At 45.0% G+C, this 17,958-nt stretch overlaps 1 protein-coding gene across 2 annotated transcripts in view; it reads right to left on the bottom strand.

The window, feature by feature from the left end:
- ASXL2 (ASXL transcriptional regulator 2) overlaps positions 1 to 17,958 on the bottom strand; it is a 127,230-nt gene that overhangs the window by 85,088 nt on the left and 24,184 nt on the right. For both annotated transcript variants that reach the window (XR_012830901.1, XM_075706738.1), the window contains exon 2: positions 10,089 to 10,171. Coding sequence is in view for 1 of the 2 variants with exons in the window: in XM_075706738.1 (XP_075562853.1) it covers positions 10,089 to 10,171 (83 nt within the window). In the remaining variant the exon portion in view is untranslated. The remainder of the gene's footprint in view (positions 1 to 10,088; positions 10,172 to 17,958) is intronic.

Below are 17,958 nucleotides of genomic sequence, written 5' to 3'. Positions count from 1 at the left end.
CAGACAGAAGTACCTTCCTCCAAGGCTTCTGGGACACAGTTAAAATTTCAAAGTTTTGAGATTCCCCTCCCCCTTTGTATTTCTGCTGCAGAACCACAAGCCAGTTCATATGGAAGATAAATCCTAAATCTAGGTATTTTTGAGACCTCAGCTCTAGCGTTTTCTGGAACAGTCAACCTGCTAGATTCCTGCAGCATTCATCAGTAGAGTATTACACCCCCCATTCCTCCTTGCAACAGCTAATACACTCTTTCACATGATGAAAACCAGTGTGTAATTTTATTTTCAGGAGACAGCAAAGACTGCTACAACCACAGTCTCAGGATTAGAGAAGCAGAATATTTTGTTCATTGTGGATTTGATACGTTTATATAAGGGATATGGGAACAATCACCCAGAGTTTCTCCTACATATAATGAATGTATTTAACCCTCCCTGCTAATGGTAACAACATGCTCTTTCTCCATCACCATTCTCTTTGAACCATTCCTTTTCAAACCAACATTCTCTCCTACGTGTATTATTTATGGCATCCACTAACTCATCTCCACGTTTTTGCACAGACATCAAGTGGTACAGAAACCTGTGGCTACTTCAACTTTTAGTTGAATTAATGCTAATGAAGCAAAAAAGAAACAAGCCCTGTGAGGGTTTGCCAGACCCGCAGTCTGGCAAGATCAAGAAGATCAGCTTTTCATTCTGTGGTCTGCAAGGGCACCAACCAGGCTCCCGCTGAAGTAAGGGCACTATCTCCAGACAAAGGTTCATGATGCAGAACCAAAAGACAAGGTGGCCTGGGGCTGGTGGTGTTCGAGGAGCAGAAGTTGCGTCTCCAGCTTTTCCTCACTTCAGGAAAAGTCCTGGTAGGGAAACCCTGCCTGGTTCAGCGCAGAAAATCCTCAATCACGGGATAGTCACGAGTGTCCAGAAGAGACACTCCCCGAACATGCTGCTAACCTCATTAAATATTAATCTGTAACTGTCACTATGACTAATACTTGACAGCCGTTTGACCCAAAATTGCTTTAAGTTGTACTTTACACCAGAGACTTTACACACAAATTCCACTTAGACATAAAGACATCAAGAAGAATGAGAAAGAGAACGTGGTATTCAAAGAGAATATGACGTTCTGATGGTCTTCAGTCAAAAATGTAAGTTGATAAGCGTTTATCTTCTCCAAAAAAAAGCAGAAATCTAACTTTCAGCTGACTAAAGGGAAAAAATTGCAAGAGCTTACTGCACCAGCATTTATTGGCCTTTGCTGCCACCAGCCCCTGCTGAAGGCTTACGGTAATTAATAGAGCAAAGCTGAAGAAGAGTCTTGCAATTAAAACGTGCACGCCTGTAAGGCTGGCTCTGAGGCACCTGCTTCCAACAGATTCCCCTCTCCCATTGGTAAAAAGCCCCAGAATCCCAGCTGTGAGTAAGGACCCCTGCACGTGACAACCCCGAGAGGTTAGTCATACTTTTATGGACATTTTATAATACCCATCTTCCAGCAGAATGAAAATAAAATCTAACTAGACAGAGATTTGAGGTAACCCAACCTTGGTGGTTCTTAAATAAGAAGCGTGGATGCCCCTGTCCTATCTCCCCCCCCTTACACACTCAACTTTATCTGTATCAAAACCATGAGACATGAACTCAAGGTGTTCCAGCTCATTTGAAGATTATCTTTAAAGAAGCTATGGATTAAAAATATGTGAAAGTTATTTAAATGTTTGTCAGCTGATGGCTTCAGCTAGCAACAGCGCCTTCCAAGCCAGCTCATAATTTGCAACTTCACACCCTGAGAGGGGGCAAAACCAAAGCTGATTTTGTACTGAGTATGACCTGTTTGATGTACCGTACCCTAGCTGCACGTACTAGAAGCAGCCCTTCTATCTGCGCTCCCTGTCCACAAATAAGCCTGTTAAGGCTTCGAGGTATTGAAGTGACTCGCAATCTTACAAGAGGTGCTAAAGCCAAAAGACCACTTTGCTAAGGAACGCGAGGCTGGGAACCACAACTTAGAGTCATTTAGATGGGGAGGAACCTCTGGAGGTCACCACTCCAACCTCCAGCTCAAAGCAGGAGCAACTAAATCAAGTGTCTCAGGGCTTTGTCCAGTCCAACTGGACAAAATAAATACCTCCAGAAGTGGACATCAAGCAACCCTCCCTGGTCCTGTTCTAGTGTTTTATCACCCTTATGGTGAAAAAAAATTTTCCCCTCATATTCTAATCAGAATTTCCCATCTTGCAACTTGCATTCATTGCCTCTCAGTCTAGCACTGTGTACCTCCACGAAGAGTCTGGCTCCATTTTAAAGAAGCAATTGATAGAAGTGAATGCTCACCAGAAGTGCCAACCACCAGATTTTGAAAAGCGGTTTTGGATATACCAACTTTTAAATGTACTGTCACACAAAGAGCTCAAGCAGGAGAAGTTTCCTGCTATTGATACCTACGGACTGCCAAAGCAATTGAGTAGTTTCAAGTACTCTAGACCAGTCTACACAGAAAGGTGGTTTTTTGGCAAACACTGTGTTATCTGACCTCCTCACTGTGGGATGCCACAGCTATCACCAGGCAAATCTGGTCATGCATATTATTCTATGAAGTTGTGACAAGCTTTACTTAATAAACTAACACTGTAAACAAACCAAGCGTGCCCAATCTGCTGCCTGCCAACCCTCGATGGCTGGCAGGACAACTCCTTCCAGTATCCCCTCCCAACGGGGTCCTGCAGCACAGGGCAGGTGAAGGGCCGTGATGCCTAGGCATCAGCTGCTGTCACCAAAATAATTCATCTTGTCCTCAATGCAGATGAAAGCCTTTAGCGAAGACTATACAGGCACAGGTGACAAACTCAAAGGAGTCACCTGGCAGATTTTTCCCTGCAGCTCCCTCGAGGACAAATCCCCCAGCGCAGAGCGCTTGCAGCCCACGCCTCCAAACACCTCCTGTACAGAGCAGCAGCTGGTCAACACACCACATGTGCAGAAAAGCCCGCTCATACGACATGAAGATGCTATGTATTACAGTCTTTGCCACTAGAAAAAAATTATTGGCGTGCTTAATTTGTATTCAAGAAGCTACGTGGTCAGCCAAGGTCAGAGAACGCTATAGGAAGCCAAGTGTCCTCATGAGGGTGCTTTGCTGTAGGGCCATCCTGAAGCATCTCTGGCAGGTCCTTCCAGCTGTTCCCACCTCCTCTACCCCACTCCTGCCAGGCTCTCTACACAGCAGTGGCAGGAAAATAAGCTTCAAATTAGCCTTCTCACTTCAGCACACTGTTTCCCAGCTTCTTGCCACGACGAGGAATCGGGAGGCAGCGCAAGCAAGTGGAAAACGCAAGCCTGCAGCAGGTCCCATCGCTACCTCAAGCCCCTTCCCCCCTCAGGTCCTGCCTGACTGGAGATTTCTGAGCCACGAGCTCAGATGATCAGAGGACACTGAGGAAACACTAAAGATGAGCTCATCAGCATGTCAAGTGGCCTGAAGCCATTTTAAGAGCAATACCATGAAGGTTGCTCTGACCTGTGCCAATTTCCTTTGAGCTCTCTGTTAACAGTTAGCTCATCGGTAAAAATACATCTTGTTCAATATGTAGACAGTTTCAAGTTGCCAATGCACAGATATATACTCCCATGTAGTTAGCGATAGGACAAGAGGAAATGGGCTTAAGCTGCGCCAGGGGAGGTTTAGGTTGGAAATTAGGAAAAATTTCTTTACAGAAAGGGTGGTCAAGCATTGGAACAGGCTGCCCAGAGAGGTGGGGGAGTCCCCAGCCCTGGAAGCGTTCAAAAAACGGGCAGAGGTGGGACTTGTGGACATGGTTCAGTCTGGTCTACCCTTGATTGGTTTAGTGGTGGACTTGGCAGTGTAGGTTAATGGTTGGACTGGATGATCTTAAAGGTCTTTTCCAACCTAAACGATTCTATGATATTCATTAAAAGGAGGCAGTAAGCAGACTGCATAGCAAGAAGTTGTTTCCTTAGCATTTTGACTATTGACATCAAGGGTGAAGCCAAAACTCTGGACATGCTTACTCCACAAGAAATTATCAAATGGACTATCAAATAGTCTACCGAGATAATTCTGTATATTAGTAAAGCATGGCTAAAAGGTGGACAATGGCCTATATATGTTCTTCAACTATAAGGTCATGACCACAATCAGACTGAGCTGATGAAAATTCTTCATTTCTTGAAAGCAAATAAAAGTGTCCAGAGCCATTATGGAGTTTGCTGAAGGATTCAGTCTACACTCAATATCCTCTGGACCTGTGAAAACACTGAAGAACTAGAGAATCTACAGAGGAAGTAAGTTTACGATAAGATCTGCTTTTTGGGAGGTAAAACTGTATTAGTGGACTCAAATCCAAGATTTGCAGTCTCACAGCAGACTCAGGCCAGCAAACCTTCATGCTGAGTTTTGTACAGCTGCCCTTCCAGGCAGGGGGAAGAGCATGGCTCGGACTCGACGTGCACCACAGCTAGCCAGCAGCAAGAATGAGGCTTGCCTGCTATCTGCCAGACACAGGATGCACGTCTCTTCCATTGATGGACAGTTTCAATTTCCCCATTTTCCTAATATTTTTTTAAGACAGAGAAATGAGAAATATATTTTTCACTGGTTATCAATTTAATTCTCTTCACCTAGATGAGATCCCCCCCCGCCCCCCCCGGAGAACCTTTTATCATAGGCTCATCATGGCTTTAAAAAGCAGCTTTTACAAAGAGGAAAGTCTAACAGTTTTGACAGGGGCAGCTTTTAAAGGTGAGAGGACACTTTGTAAGAGAGAATCTATCCTCACACCCAATGTCAGTGGGATCCAATAGGAACTTCATCCTTTTCCAAATAATTTAAAGGACCCTGCATCTTTTTGAAAGCCCCCCTTCCACCCCTACCCTGTGGTGGGTGTTGGGTTTTGTTTATTTTTTGGAGGGGAGTTACGTTGGAGGAAGAATTTCCTAGCATCAAGCTGTTGAAGGAACAACCGCCCTGAGAATCAAGGCATGGAGGAGCAGCTTAGCTCCCCCAAGCCCATCTGATTTCCTAGCTCTGCAGCAGAAGGTAAGGAAATCAAAGAACTTAAGAACAGCTGGGAAATATTTTAGTGGCAAAGCCTTCTGCCAAGAATGAGGAGAGATCACTTTGTTGGTCCTTAACTCAACCTGAGATGCAAGAATCCCCTCTAGCAGTAAGCAGCTTCCCTCTTCCTACAGTTATCACCTAAGTCCAGACTCCAGCCTGACCTTTGCTCATATTTCTGAGACAAGTCAACGAGAGAGCTGTTTGCCTTTTACGCTTGTCCTCTCTCCTCTTACAAGAGAGTGACCAAGTATAGAGTTAGGCAAGATCTTCATTTCACAGTACACAAGCTACTGGAGGAGCAATGCAAATGCAACATGGCTCTGAACCACACGGAAGCTAAAAGCTCTGTGTTTTCCTTCCAGATGAGAGCAATCAGTATCACTGTGGTTCTCCTCATCACCCAGAAGACAGCCTGTTCACATCACCAGACTCACAGAGGACAAGCTAACCACAGAAATACAGCAGGCTTCTGATTTTCAGCTAGCCAAGTGAGAAGAAATATAGGCAACCAGTTAAGAAACCTTATGGAAGCCTAAAGTTACAGTGCTGGCAGCTCATTTCTACAAGCATCAGACTGGGCAGCTCCAGCCCTGTTCACATAACCGTCTCCTCGTCTGGAAGCAAGTCACCTCCTCAAGGATGCTCCAAGATGGATTTGCAGAGCATCTTGCAAGGAATTTGGGAGAACCAACTTGCCAATGAGAAGAATAAATTAGCCACTGCCTGGAGGGCAGGTAGAACTTGGAACCCAACTGTTCACGACACACTTCTCTCTAGTCCAAATATGACTGGTGAAAAGTGGACTTTGGCTTTTATACTCACCACCACCCCCCCCCCCCCCCCAGTGGTTTAAGAGTTTGCTTTTGTTTCTTTATGTTAGGAATTCCATGAATACTTGAAATAAAAGTAGCCAGAGTACCGTGCTTGTTTTCATTTTTCACAGAGATTGACCTAGTGCTGAGATGTATTTCCTTGCTTAATTGGTATCTAGGCAAAAAAGTCACTGTGCTTGGACAGAGGTCCACAAGCTAGTATTTTACACAGTGCCCCCTATAAAAATACAAGAAAACGCAAACATCCATGGCTATTAAGAGAAAAGGCTATGACAAATTATCTTTCAAAGACAAAGACACTAACTCTTCAGGCACTCTTACACCGATTTTAACATACCCAAGAAGAATAACGAAATCCAATGACGAGTGGCCTGGTTTTGGCTGGGATAGAGTTAATTTTCTCCCTAGTAGCTGCCATAGTGCCATGTTTTGGATTTAGGATGAGAACAAAGTTGATAACGCACTGATGGTTTAGTTGTTGCTGAGCAGTGCTTACGCCAGTCAAGGACTTTTCAGCTTCCCATGCTCTGCCGGGGGCACAAGAAGCTGGGAGGGGGCACAGCCAGGACTGTGCCAAAGGGCCATTCCATACCATACGGCATTGTGCCCAGTATAGAAACTGGGGGGGTTGGCCGGGGGCAGCAATCGCTGCTCAGGACGGGCTGGGCATTGGTCAGCGGGTGGTGAGCAACTGCATCATGCATCACTTGTTTTGTATAGTCTTTTATTATTATACTTTATTTTATTTCAATTATTAACCTGTTCTTATCTCAACCCATGAGTTTTCTCAGTTTTACTCTTCCAATTCTCTCCCCCATCCCACTGGGGAGGGAGTGAGCAAGCAGCTCTGTGGTGCTTAGTTGCTGGCTGGGGTTAAACCAGGACAAAAAGGTAACAGTTTTGATTTTTAAAAAAAGCTACTTATCAAACCAAATTTGATTCTCTGTTGCTAACTCTTGGTGCCCATCTATCCCATGCATTCAAGTTTAGGGAACTTTCACAGCCGGCGTTGCTTGGGTTAACGCCATCACCCCATGCATCTTCAAAGCCTCATCTGAAAGCGTAAGTGTCACAACATGCTCAGGCTTCCCAAGCTACTTGCCAACAGAGATAAGGCAATATAGGATGTTGGACAAATCTTAGAGTCAGAAATGGTTTCGCTGCCAATTCGTCGAGTGTTTATCCACACATATTTTATTTTCGCAGTTTGCAAGCAGTGACCTGTTAAGTAGGAAAGGATCTCATAGGATTAGGGCAGCCTGTCAAAACAGGCAAAATTGAGAAAATTAGGATGACAGATCACGCGAAAAGTATAGCTCTGGCTTCAGGATGCCTTAGGTCTCCAAAACTGACACCTCAGAGTACTGGTCCTGGGTTGACCTTTAAAAATCTCACCATTAAAACTCCTTATTTGAGTACTAGGATAAATAAATACAGATAAGAATCAGCCAATATCACCCAAAGTTTCTCTATTGCTACAAAAACACCCCCCATCTTAAGACCTAGCCTTGTCCAAAAAACAGTCAGCTTGTCATACACGTAGCAGAAATCACTGTTTCTGTTCCTCCCACACAACTGCCACCCTTCTTCCCTGCAATTTCAAATCCTCTACAACAGTGCCAGCGCTTCGAGGCCTCTAAAGGCTTTCAACATGCCCTCAAGCTTCCTCCCGAGCAGCTGGCCAAGCGGCAGCACGTGCCAGGAATCGCTAGAGCAAAAGGGAGGTAGACTGGTTGCGCGGCCAAACAGAAAAAATGACATTAGTTGGGCTCCACATTCTCTCTGCCTCGTTTGAGCGCATCTGTAGGAAAGCCATTTGTCACTTCTAGAACTATTTACTTTCTGGAAATCAGAGATTTTTACAAGTTAGATACATCTAAGGATTTGAGGCAATAGATGCTGGATTAAAAAGAACCCAACACACACACACTGCAGTCAGAACTGGCAGAGTTTAAAGATTATGTGGTTTGTGGAAATAGTTTACTCCCAAAGAAACTTGCAATTTTGTTTATTAAAAGCAAATTGCGTTGAGAAACAGTTCAAAAAACTCGAATGCCTTGATGCACACGCTAACAGGAGAGCCCGTGTCCTGCCTGCAAGCTTACACGCTGTTTTACCAAACTAAGAGCCTTGCAGCTGCCTGCTGGCTCAAGGCAGCCAAGTACAGGGAAATTGCTGCAATCTGCTGTCAAAGGCTTTGCCACGGTTTCCTGCCAAAACCTCCACATAAGACTCAAAATGTGGTGAGCTCAACGTGCTCATCTGACAGCTTTTATACCTTCTCTAACATGATTTTTCCTCGAATAAATGCTGATTTGTGTACACCCATCTTGTCACAGGCTATGACTTAGCAGAAGCCCAATCCAGCCACACGTTACCGGCACTAACTGCAACTGAACTGCTTAAGAACTGACAGCCTTCTAGGTCTTAACCTAAATAAAGCTTTCTTACATCAATCTAACCTTTAAGGGGAAAGCCCACTACAGAGTATCCAAGTGTGGGAAAGTCAATAAGGTGGATAGTTGAACTAGAGAAATTGAGTTTCACATCTGACCGCTCCCACAAACATCTTTCAGGATTTAAAATACTGAGGAGTTTGTGCTGTCCTGATGCTCAGCAGCAGCTCTTTAAAAAAGAGGACAATAACTTACTATCAGCTCAGGCTAAATCCCCAAATCAACTCTAAAAGGGGGACCAGAGGTTGAGAAGGACTATACGGCACCATGGCATTTCTGGTTTGTTTTTTTGTTTGTTTGTTTTTTTCCTGTTTGGCCCAAAATCTGGCCTGGCCAGCCCAGGACTAGATCTTTCACGCCACATTTGAGCTCCTGCCTAAGGCTCTACCCCAAAGAGAGCACTCCGAATTGCTAAAAAGGTTCACAACATCTAAGTGCCTGGATGTTTGCTGGACTTGTGCTTTGCAGTCAGAGTGATCACCAGTACAGGCAACTGCATTTCTACCCTTGGGTAGCGCACAAGGGGCTGACAAGTGCAGTTACTGTTGGCAGACATGCCTTTCATGGATTAACAGTAATTAACACAACACTGAAGCTGCCCTACGGCTGGCAAACCTTTGATCTGACTGAATGTAGTACTGCCCCAAAGCAGAGTGCATCATCAGGGCAGGAACCAAGCCCCATTTTGCCACCTCCCCAAGAGCTAAATGAGTGTATTTGGTTTCCTTGCTTTCAGATAAACTGACTTTTCCAAAAAGCAAGCCACCTTTGTGTTGTCCACAACTTGAGTGGAACATCTTGTTATCGACAGCAGAATTTCTACAGTTGGGCCCTTGAATATTTCTGCCAAAGCAGATGGATTGCTGTATTAAACTGGCACAGTGGAGTGGAAAACATAATTAAGTCAAATTCAGGATGGCTATTCCATTCCAAAATAGATGAACTGACACATCCAATCCTCTTTTTCCCCCTCCCTTTTTCTTTGCTCTTGGAAGCCAGAAGTATAAATTACTTTGTACACCATATGGACAACTGTTCCCTATCTCAAATACACCTGTCCGTCTCTGGGAAACATAGATGAGCAAGGACTCAAGAATTAACTATGGTAACAGCAGTTCCACAGTTGTCATCCGAGTTGCTCTGTTTTTAAGCAGGTCAGCATCACCTGAGTTGGTGCCCTCCTTTGCCCAGCACAACAAAGACTCAGTCTGCTCCTTGGGGGAACAGGAAGACCTCTAAAGCAGAACCACACACTACTGCAGAGAATACTAAAGAAAACAGCATGAGGCATAAAGTTTTCTAAATAAGGATTTGTAAGTGAGGCTGCTTTTTTACTTCCTGGACAGCTCTAACTTTTGTTTTAGGTCATTTCACTTAAACTGACTATTCACTTTTTTTTTTTTAAAAGATGAAATAAAAAAATCATTAAGTATACTTCAGTACCTGGAGTCCGAACTACCTGAGCAGGTCTAGTTCATCAGAGCTGCAGACCAGAGTCATGCATACCTGGAAATTAAGTATGACCCTTATCTAGCTTTCGTGGTGAAAAGTACCAGTGACTTGAGAGCTTGTTTGCAAATGGGACCTAGACTCCAATTCTGCAGGTATTTAACATTTTAGTCCCAAAAATACTTATAAAATAGCTTAGCTTACTGTTAACCCCTAAGCTGGAACAAAAGTATGAATGTGTTTGACTGGTACGGGTACTTAACTCACCTGATTTCCTTAAGTCCTTCTTTCTGGATAACTTGAAGGATCTCTTTATGGCTCATAGGTGTATTAGGATATTTCTCCAGGACCTGGCAAGCAAAAGCAGATTGAGAGGAAGTTACTCATTTGCATTTTCACTTTAATGTTCCACTGCACAGAAAACTACATTTACTGGTTTGGACATCTCCAAGGATACAACTGAGGAAGAACTACTGGCCTTCTCACAGCTCATTACCACCCCTTCCATTTGAAGAATATAAGGAGCAAAGAGACTCCAGAAGACCGGCTAAAGGACTTACTTTAGTGCAGTTCCCAAATTTTATTTCAAATGCACTGCCCATAGATAACACTTCATGGAGAATGAAATGCTCCGTAGTAACAGGGTGGCTTCACAACCATCAGCTTCACTTGGGAATGCTTCAGGAACTGCTGAGGTCCCTCAGATATAAAACTTCCAAAAACCAAATCCTTAATGTTTGAAAGTTGAAACAACTACTGATCGGCTTGGGAAGTATGAAAGGAGTTTAAAGAAATTTGGGGGTTAACACCTTTAGGGTTCTTTGAAAATCTCTGCACACAGTTCAGGCTCAAAGTTCATAAATATGGTCTGTGAAAATGCTTCCTACATTAAGGTGTCAAACACACGCCCACCCCTTCCCCAGGCTACAGTACGCACACTCCAGCGCCTAAGGCCACTCACCTCCCTTTCAAGAGGGCTAAGATGCAAAAGTCTAATTCACAACAGCGGACAGAGAGATGCTGAAGACTTCTGAAGGAAGATGCCAGTTACTACACGTCATTTGGATATTTTAAGCTATATTTATGCTGGGGGGATGGGCAGGAAATGCCTCGTTTCCTTCTTAATCAGCCACTTTTGACGCATGCCCAGCACATCAACCCTTGAGTTCTGGCTTTAACCGGAATACAAACTATCAGCATTGCTAAGTATAAAAACCTACAAGTGACTTTGCAGAAGGAAATGACCAGGTTTCATTTCTCTGTTCAACAGCTGTGCAGAATACGTGGCTTCTCCTAAGCCCCTGCACCTCACTCCCTCCAGGAACATTCAAGTTATCCTGATGGCTGCAGATTTAGCTCTCTTTGGAAAGGTGTAAAGACCTTGCTGAACTGCAACACCTCTCTGCTTTGAGAAACAAAGACCTACGTTTAGCACCATGGTTAGCTTTGGAAGCCCTAGCTGATGTCCTCCTCAGGTTAAAGTCTCTCGTTATGCTAAAGCCTGACTTCCACAGCAACTGAAGCCACCTCCAAACCTGGTACGTGACTTTAGCCAAGGGCGGCTGGCTGCGATGGAGCAAACTCTGAAGCTTAGCACTGAACACCAGCACAGCGTTTCAGCTTGAGTGACTTCTTGAATAGCAGAGTAGCACAGGTATAAAGATAAAAGTGAGTTTAAAACAGATTTAAGTGGGATTTGTTTTACACTCACTCTAGTATCAGCCTCAGTGACTCATTCCACTTCATTTCTAGCTGTATTATAACTAAGGATGCCCACAGCAAAAGGATACAAAATTAAGGTGGTTGAAGAGTGATTTAAGTCAGACCACTGCCGTTTTTAGATTTATATCAGCTCCTAATTCATGTTTGTTCAGCATTGCCAAAGTCAGAATACTTTTATACCATTAACTTGGAACAAAATCTGAAAGCTTGTTCTGCACAGTGTGCTGAAAGCCCATGGAGGGCAAGAAGAGTTAAGACCATCTCAATTTCCATCTGTGGTGTCAACTTGTTCACTGCAGCTAGCAAAACAAATTAGGAGAAAAAATAAAGTAGTGCTATGATTCCATTAACAAGGAACTTTAGGGCATTTGCCACTTCTCACACACAAAAATGTAAGTGTGCATTTTTCTTCTTGGGTGCTGCGTTTTCCTCTTGACTTTCACTACACGGACGTGCTCTTGACAAGTCCCATCTCGCTCATAGCTAGAGTGGCAACAACACATTTCATTAATTTTTCACTAGGCACAACCGCAATGCAAGCTAATACCGTGTTCAACCAGAGAATCTCATCATTAAGAGCAGAAAGGAAGAAAAGCTTTTCTAATTATATCCTTGCATAACCACAGAATGCTTCTATATATTTCTCCCAGGTAACCTGTCCCCACATCTTCCTTCCATAGGACTTTTTCCTGTAGTTGAGCTCAGCAAGATGATCAGCCTGGCCTCCTGCCACACCCGCCAGGCTTCCTGCAAATCATGATGGACCACTCCTGTGCCCGGAGAAGGTTGCTCCTGAAGATCAACCATCTCTCCTGGGTTTCTTTGCTCTACAGGAGATTCCTGTAGAATCCTACACATCAGGTCCCTGAACAAGCCAAAGCCAGGCATTTTTATCCTTCTACTCATTTTCTTCATTCTCCACAGGATCTTAAACGCTCATTTCACAGTCACTGAAACCAAAGATATCACTGTGCACCACTGTTCATGTTCCCGAACAGCTCTCTCTGCTCTGCTAGATCTCCTCTAGCCAGTTTGTCCAGCACCTGGCTCAAAAAGTTGTCCTCAAGCAGTTCCAGAAATCTCCTGGATTGGTTGTGCCCTGTATCACCTTGTGCTTCCAGCAATTGCCAGGGCACAGTCAGAAGCAACTCTCCATTCCAGTTGTCTAAAGGGGGTTCATCCACTTCCCCTTCTTGATCAGCTGGTCTGCAGCAAACGCCCACCATGATGTCCCCTTTGTCAGCCTCCCCTCTGAATTGAGCTGATAAGCTCCCAATTGAGTCATCACCAGTTATACAGCACAGCTCTGCACGCTCCTAAAGCTGTTCTTTAGCACAGAAGGCAAACCTTTCTTCATTTTCCATGTCTCTCCTTCCACCTAAAGCACTCCAGTCATCCATCCCTCTGAGTTTAGTCTCACCAACATCGAGGCTCTGCACGTAATGAGAGCTGATCAAGAGGGAACTAAGCTATTAGTATCAAAACTGCACACAGACCTCTAATTCCTTATGTCCCATGCCGAATGCATTTACATGCGAGCATTTCAGGCTGGTCCACGGGTGTGCTGGGGAGGTGCGAGAGTTTCTCTGGAGAAGTGGAAGAGGCTCCCTTGTCACAGACACCCAAGTGCCTCTCTTCTTCCTATACTCCTCTTCCAGTTTTCAGTCACCATCCCACAACAAGCCTAGTTTAAAGCCCTCCACACTTTAGCAGCTGTCCTGGCAAAGATACTTTTGCTCACCTTTATCAGATGGATCCCATCTCTTGCCATCAGTCCTCATTCCTTAAAGAGTCCCATGGTCATAAAAAACCCACCCTGTCTATAAATGCTAACTGTGCAGGCAAAAGCTGATGCTTAGACAACACCTGCTTCCCGCCTAAGCCTAAACGGACATGACGATATTAGCAATGAGCCCACAAGATGCTCAGGGGACTAGACCACTTCCCCTGGAAGACAAAGTTATGAGACAGAGGACTTCTTCAGCCTAGAGACTGAAGAAAGCTGAAAGAAAAAAATGCTGAGTGTAAGACATCGTAACAGCCTTCCAGTACCTATGAGACAGTTAAAAAACCAGAGCCAGTCTCTTCACCATGGTGCCTAGGGGAAGGATGACACCAGGTAAAAGCTGAAACAAGAGAGGTACCAAGTGAGTATAAGGAATAACATTTTCACAATGAGGACAGTCGAGAAATAGAACAGGCTGTGCTACTTCCATCCTTGGGGTTTTTCATCAAGACCTGACTGGATAAAGCCCCAAGCAATGTGGTCTAGCCTCAGGCTGACCCTGCTTTGAGGGGAAAGTTGGACTAGAGAACTCCTGAGGTCTCTTCCAACCAGACTATCCTATGATCCTATAGGTGACCACATACATGAGTGGCAAGGGGTAGTAGTCCACAGACCAGAACAACTCTACCAACTTCTCCATAACATCCTGGATCCAGTCTCCCGGCAAGCAACAAACTTCCCAAGACAGCAAGTCTGCTCAGTGGATGGGTACCTCAGTCCTTCATTGAAGGAAGGTCTCCAGCCATTATCACCAGTTGCTTCCTCTTGGTGGCACTGGGTCATACCCATAGACCAGGCACAACCAGCACAAAATTTGCCAATCTGTCAGAACTGACCACTCCTCTTGTGTTACCAGAACCCAGTATTTCTTCTCCACCCAAATGTCTGAATGCAGAGGAAGGCTTTTTGCTGCAGAAAGTAAGAAAAACTTCCATCTTCAACACTGCCCCTGACCGGGGAATGCAATTTTTTTACCATATGCTGAGTAGTGTGGGGCTCGGGCTGTTGCGCTGCAGCATCTCTGCAAACAACTGGTTAATCTCCCATTTGTCCTCCCTAGTGCTACACAGCCTGCTCACCTCCTCCCACAGGTGGTTAACCCCGAAACTCGAGCAGAGCCCAGGCTCCACTGGTGAATCATAGAATATCTCAAGTTGGAAGGGACCCATGAGGACCATCGAGTCCAACTCCCTGCTCCACGCAGGACTACCTAAAACTAAACTATATGACTAAGAGCATCATCCAGATGCTCTGACAGGCTTGGAGCCGTGACCACTTCCCCGGGGAGCCTGCTCCTGTGATCGACTACCCTCTCAGTGAAGAGCCTTTTCCTAATGTCGAATCTGAACTTCCCCCAACACAGCTTCATTCCATTTCCTCGTGTCCTATTGCTGGTCACCAGAGAGGAGATCAGCTTTTCCCCTTCCACTGCTGCCCTTGAGGAAGGTGTAGACTGTGATGAAGTCACCTCTTAGCCTTCTCTTCTCCAAGCTGAACAAGCCAAGTGACCTCAGCTGCTCCTTTGTAAATCTCCCCCTCGAGGCCTTTTACCATCTTGGTCCCTCTGCTCTGGACACACTCTAATAGTTTAATGTCCTTCATATATCGAGGCACCCAAAATTGCACACAGTACCCGAGGTGGGGCAGCACCAGGGCAGTGTAAAGTGGGACAGTCACCTCCCTCAACCAGCTAGCTATGCTGTGCTTGATGCACCCCAGGACACAGTTGGCCCTTTTGGCTGCCAGGGCATGCTGTTGACTCATATTCAACTTGCCATCAACCCAAACCCCCAGATCTCTTTCTGCAGGGCTGCTCTCCAGCCTCTCATCCACCAGTTTGTACGTATAACCAGGATTACCCCATCCCAGGTGGAGAATCTTGGAGCTACCATTATCTTCAATCCTGGCCTCCAGGAGGAACAGCAGGCATTCCCTGCAGTCTTGTCTGGGTCAAGGCCTCTCACAAACTGGTGGTGGGGTGTTCAGCCACTGCAGAGGCTGACATCCTATCATGGAATCACCACCATCGGTGTGCCCACTGAAGTAGTCTGCTACGTGAGTAGACACTTGCTAGCTCAGTTTGATGGTGTTAAAAGGTCCTGGTGATGAGGTGAAATTTCTTTTTTAAGATTACACCAAAGAACACAAGATAGATCAGGAAGATGACAGATTAGAAATACAACTTTGACCAGAAGAGCCTGAGTAGTAAGGAGAGCCACTTTTTTTGTTCTTGCCTAGTTATCCATCTTCAAGAATACACGAGTAACGACATGGCACTGAATGAAAGACGACTGATTCCATGGGTGACACAGTTGTGAGCACCCTTGAAGCAAGCTAACAATGCGATTGGAGCTGTTTGTTTTCCCTCCCCAGCTTGAACATGCTGTTTCTGAACAGAAAGCCTAGAAGAGCAAAGAACTTATCGATAGGATTGTCAAAAGGCAACTGAGGATCACATGTTGTTGGTCTTACAAAGGAAGTTCATAGCTCTGCATGGTTAACTACAGAATAGCATCATGCACCCAACATAGATATTGACTTAATTCATCTGACATTCTGCTCAGAGATGCCTTATAAATTCTTACCTATCGGTATCTTTGAAAGATAGTTTTACCTGCCAGCTCACAGCGCAAACTCCGATTTATTTTCCATTGGGCTGGATGTACAAGAATATCCATCTGAGGACGTGACTCAGGTGGCTTCTAAGTATAAAACTGCGGCATTTTGCTAGACACACTAATGTAGTGCCATAGATCAATAGAAAATGGCCTATTCTCAAATGCACAAGAGAAGTGGTTGTAACTCCAGGTTAACCATTAACGCTGCCTTCAAAATAATGGAAATCTGTATCACAAGACACTTACTCAGGAACACACAAGTAGCCAAAAAGGCTGTCTGTCTGCTGGGAAAGAAGACTGAGCTCCCAGCATCTAGGGCCTTCACTGACTCTTGACCCCAGATGGTCAACAGATTGATGAGAAACTTTACTTCGCCCCTCTCCCCACCCCACAATACACCAATAAGGACAAACTATGACCAGCCGGGTTAGCTCAGTTGGTTAGAACATGGTGCTAATAACACCAAATTCACAGGTTCAATCCCTGCTCACTGCAGGGGGGTTGGGCTCGATGATCTCTCCAGGTCCCTTCCAACCCAAAGCATTCTATGATTCTATGATACTACGTGAAACTGATGCTGCTAACAATATAGCTTGAGACTTTTAAGGTGTTGCTTTGCTTACCAAAAGCAAACAAAACAAAACTCTGGCCATCTCTACTGAGGAAAGACTTTTAAAGAGTCTTCATAGACATGACTACCTTCTATGAGATTATCTGCCCTTTAGCAGTAAGTAGCAAAAAATACCCCACACCTTCAAAACACTGGGGTTGGTACTGAGTCCCAGACTGTTTTCCATTAATGACCAGATGACAGCACAGACTGCTCCCTCAACAAGTTCACAACCAATACAAACCCAGGAGGAACGGCTGATGCACAAGATGGCTGTGCAGCCATGGAACCTTGACAGGCTGGAGACACAGGCAGACAGAACCCCACCTCAAGCCCACAGGGGAATGCCAGGTCCTGCACTTGGGGAGGAACAACCCCTTGTTGACCATGAGCCAGCAGTGGACCCTTGAGGCAAAAAAAGCCACCAGCACCCTGGGCTGATGAGGCAGAATGCTGACAGTGGGTTGATGGAGGTGATCCCCTCTGCTCAGCACTGGTGAGGCAGTATCTGAAGTGCTGTGTCCCGCCCCGGGCTCCCCAGTTCAAGGCAGACACAGACAGGCTGGAAGAAGTCCAGCAAAAAGCAACAAGGATCATTTTAAGGGAGTGGAGCATCTTTTATATGAGGGGCAGGGCTGAGAGACCTGGGATTGTTTAGCCTGGAGAAGACAAGGCCCAGGAGGACTTTAACATGTACAACAAGCACCTGACAGGAGGCTGTAAAGAAAACCAAGTCAGACTCTTCAGTGGTACCCCCTGAAAGGACATGAGGTAACAGACATGAGTGTGGTGGTGTTTGGGGTTTTTTCCTGTTGGGTTTTTTAATTATTATTCTGACAGTGGTCAAACACTGAAAAAGGTTGCCTAGGGTAGCGGTGGAATCTCCACCCTTGGACTGGACAATGTCCTAGGAACTTCACTTTCAGCAGAGTGGCTGGACCAGACAATCTCCAGAGGTCCCTTTCAACCTCAATTATTCTGTGATTCTATGATATAGATGTTCCTCAAGTGATCAGAAGAAGCTGGTTTAGTCACTGAAGGACTGAGGTTCAGTATCACCACGTAATTTTATGCTCCCCGTGCTTTCTAGCTGACCAGGTTAAGTCCACAGGAGGCACTTCCCAAGCCAAGCTGTGAACCACTTTCCACAGGCTATTGTGAGTGCTAAGCAATGCATGGCAAGGAATGGGAAACTCAGAGAAGACATTAATACAAAGTCAACACCTTCGGTTTAGGAACTTCACTCAAAGACAGCTGCGAGAATGTCTTGAGGGGAAAAAAACCCCAACCAATCCAAACCAAGAATCACTCCACACTTGCTTTTTTTTTTTTTTAAGAATTTTCCTTAGCCATCTGCTATTATCTATTGTCAAGACACTATTGTGATAGATGAGTTTGATT

This window comes from Pelecanus crispus, chromosome 3 (genome assembly GCF_030463565.1).
Source record: "Pelecanus crispus isolate bPelCri1 chromosome 3, bPelCri1.pri, whole genome shotgun sequence".
In the NCBI taxonomy this organism is placed as follows: domain Eukaryota; kingdom Metazoa; phylum Chordata; class Aves; order Pelecaniformes; family Pelecanidae; genus Pelecanus; species Pelecanus crispus.
Note: the sequence above shows the minus strand (reverse complement) of the source record. Positions and strands in the feature narration are given on the sequence as shown.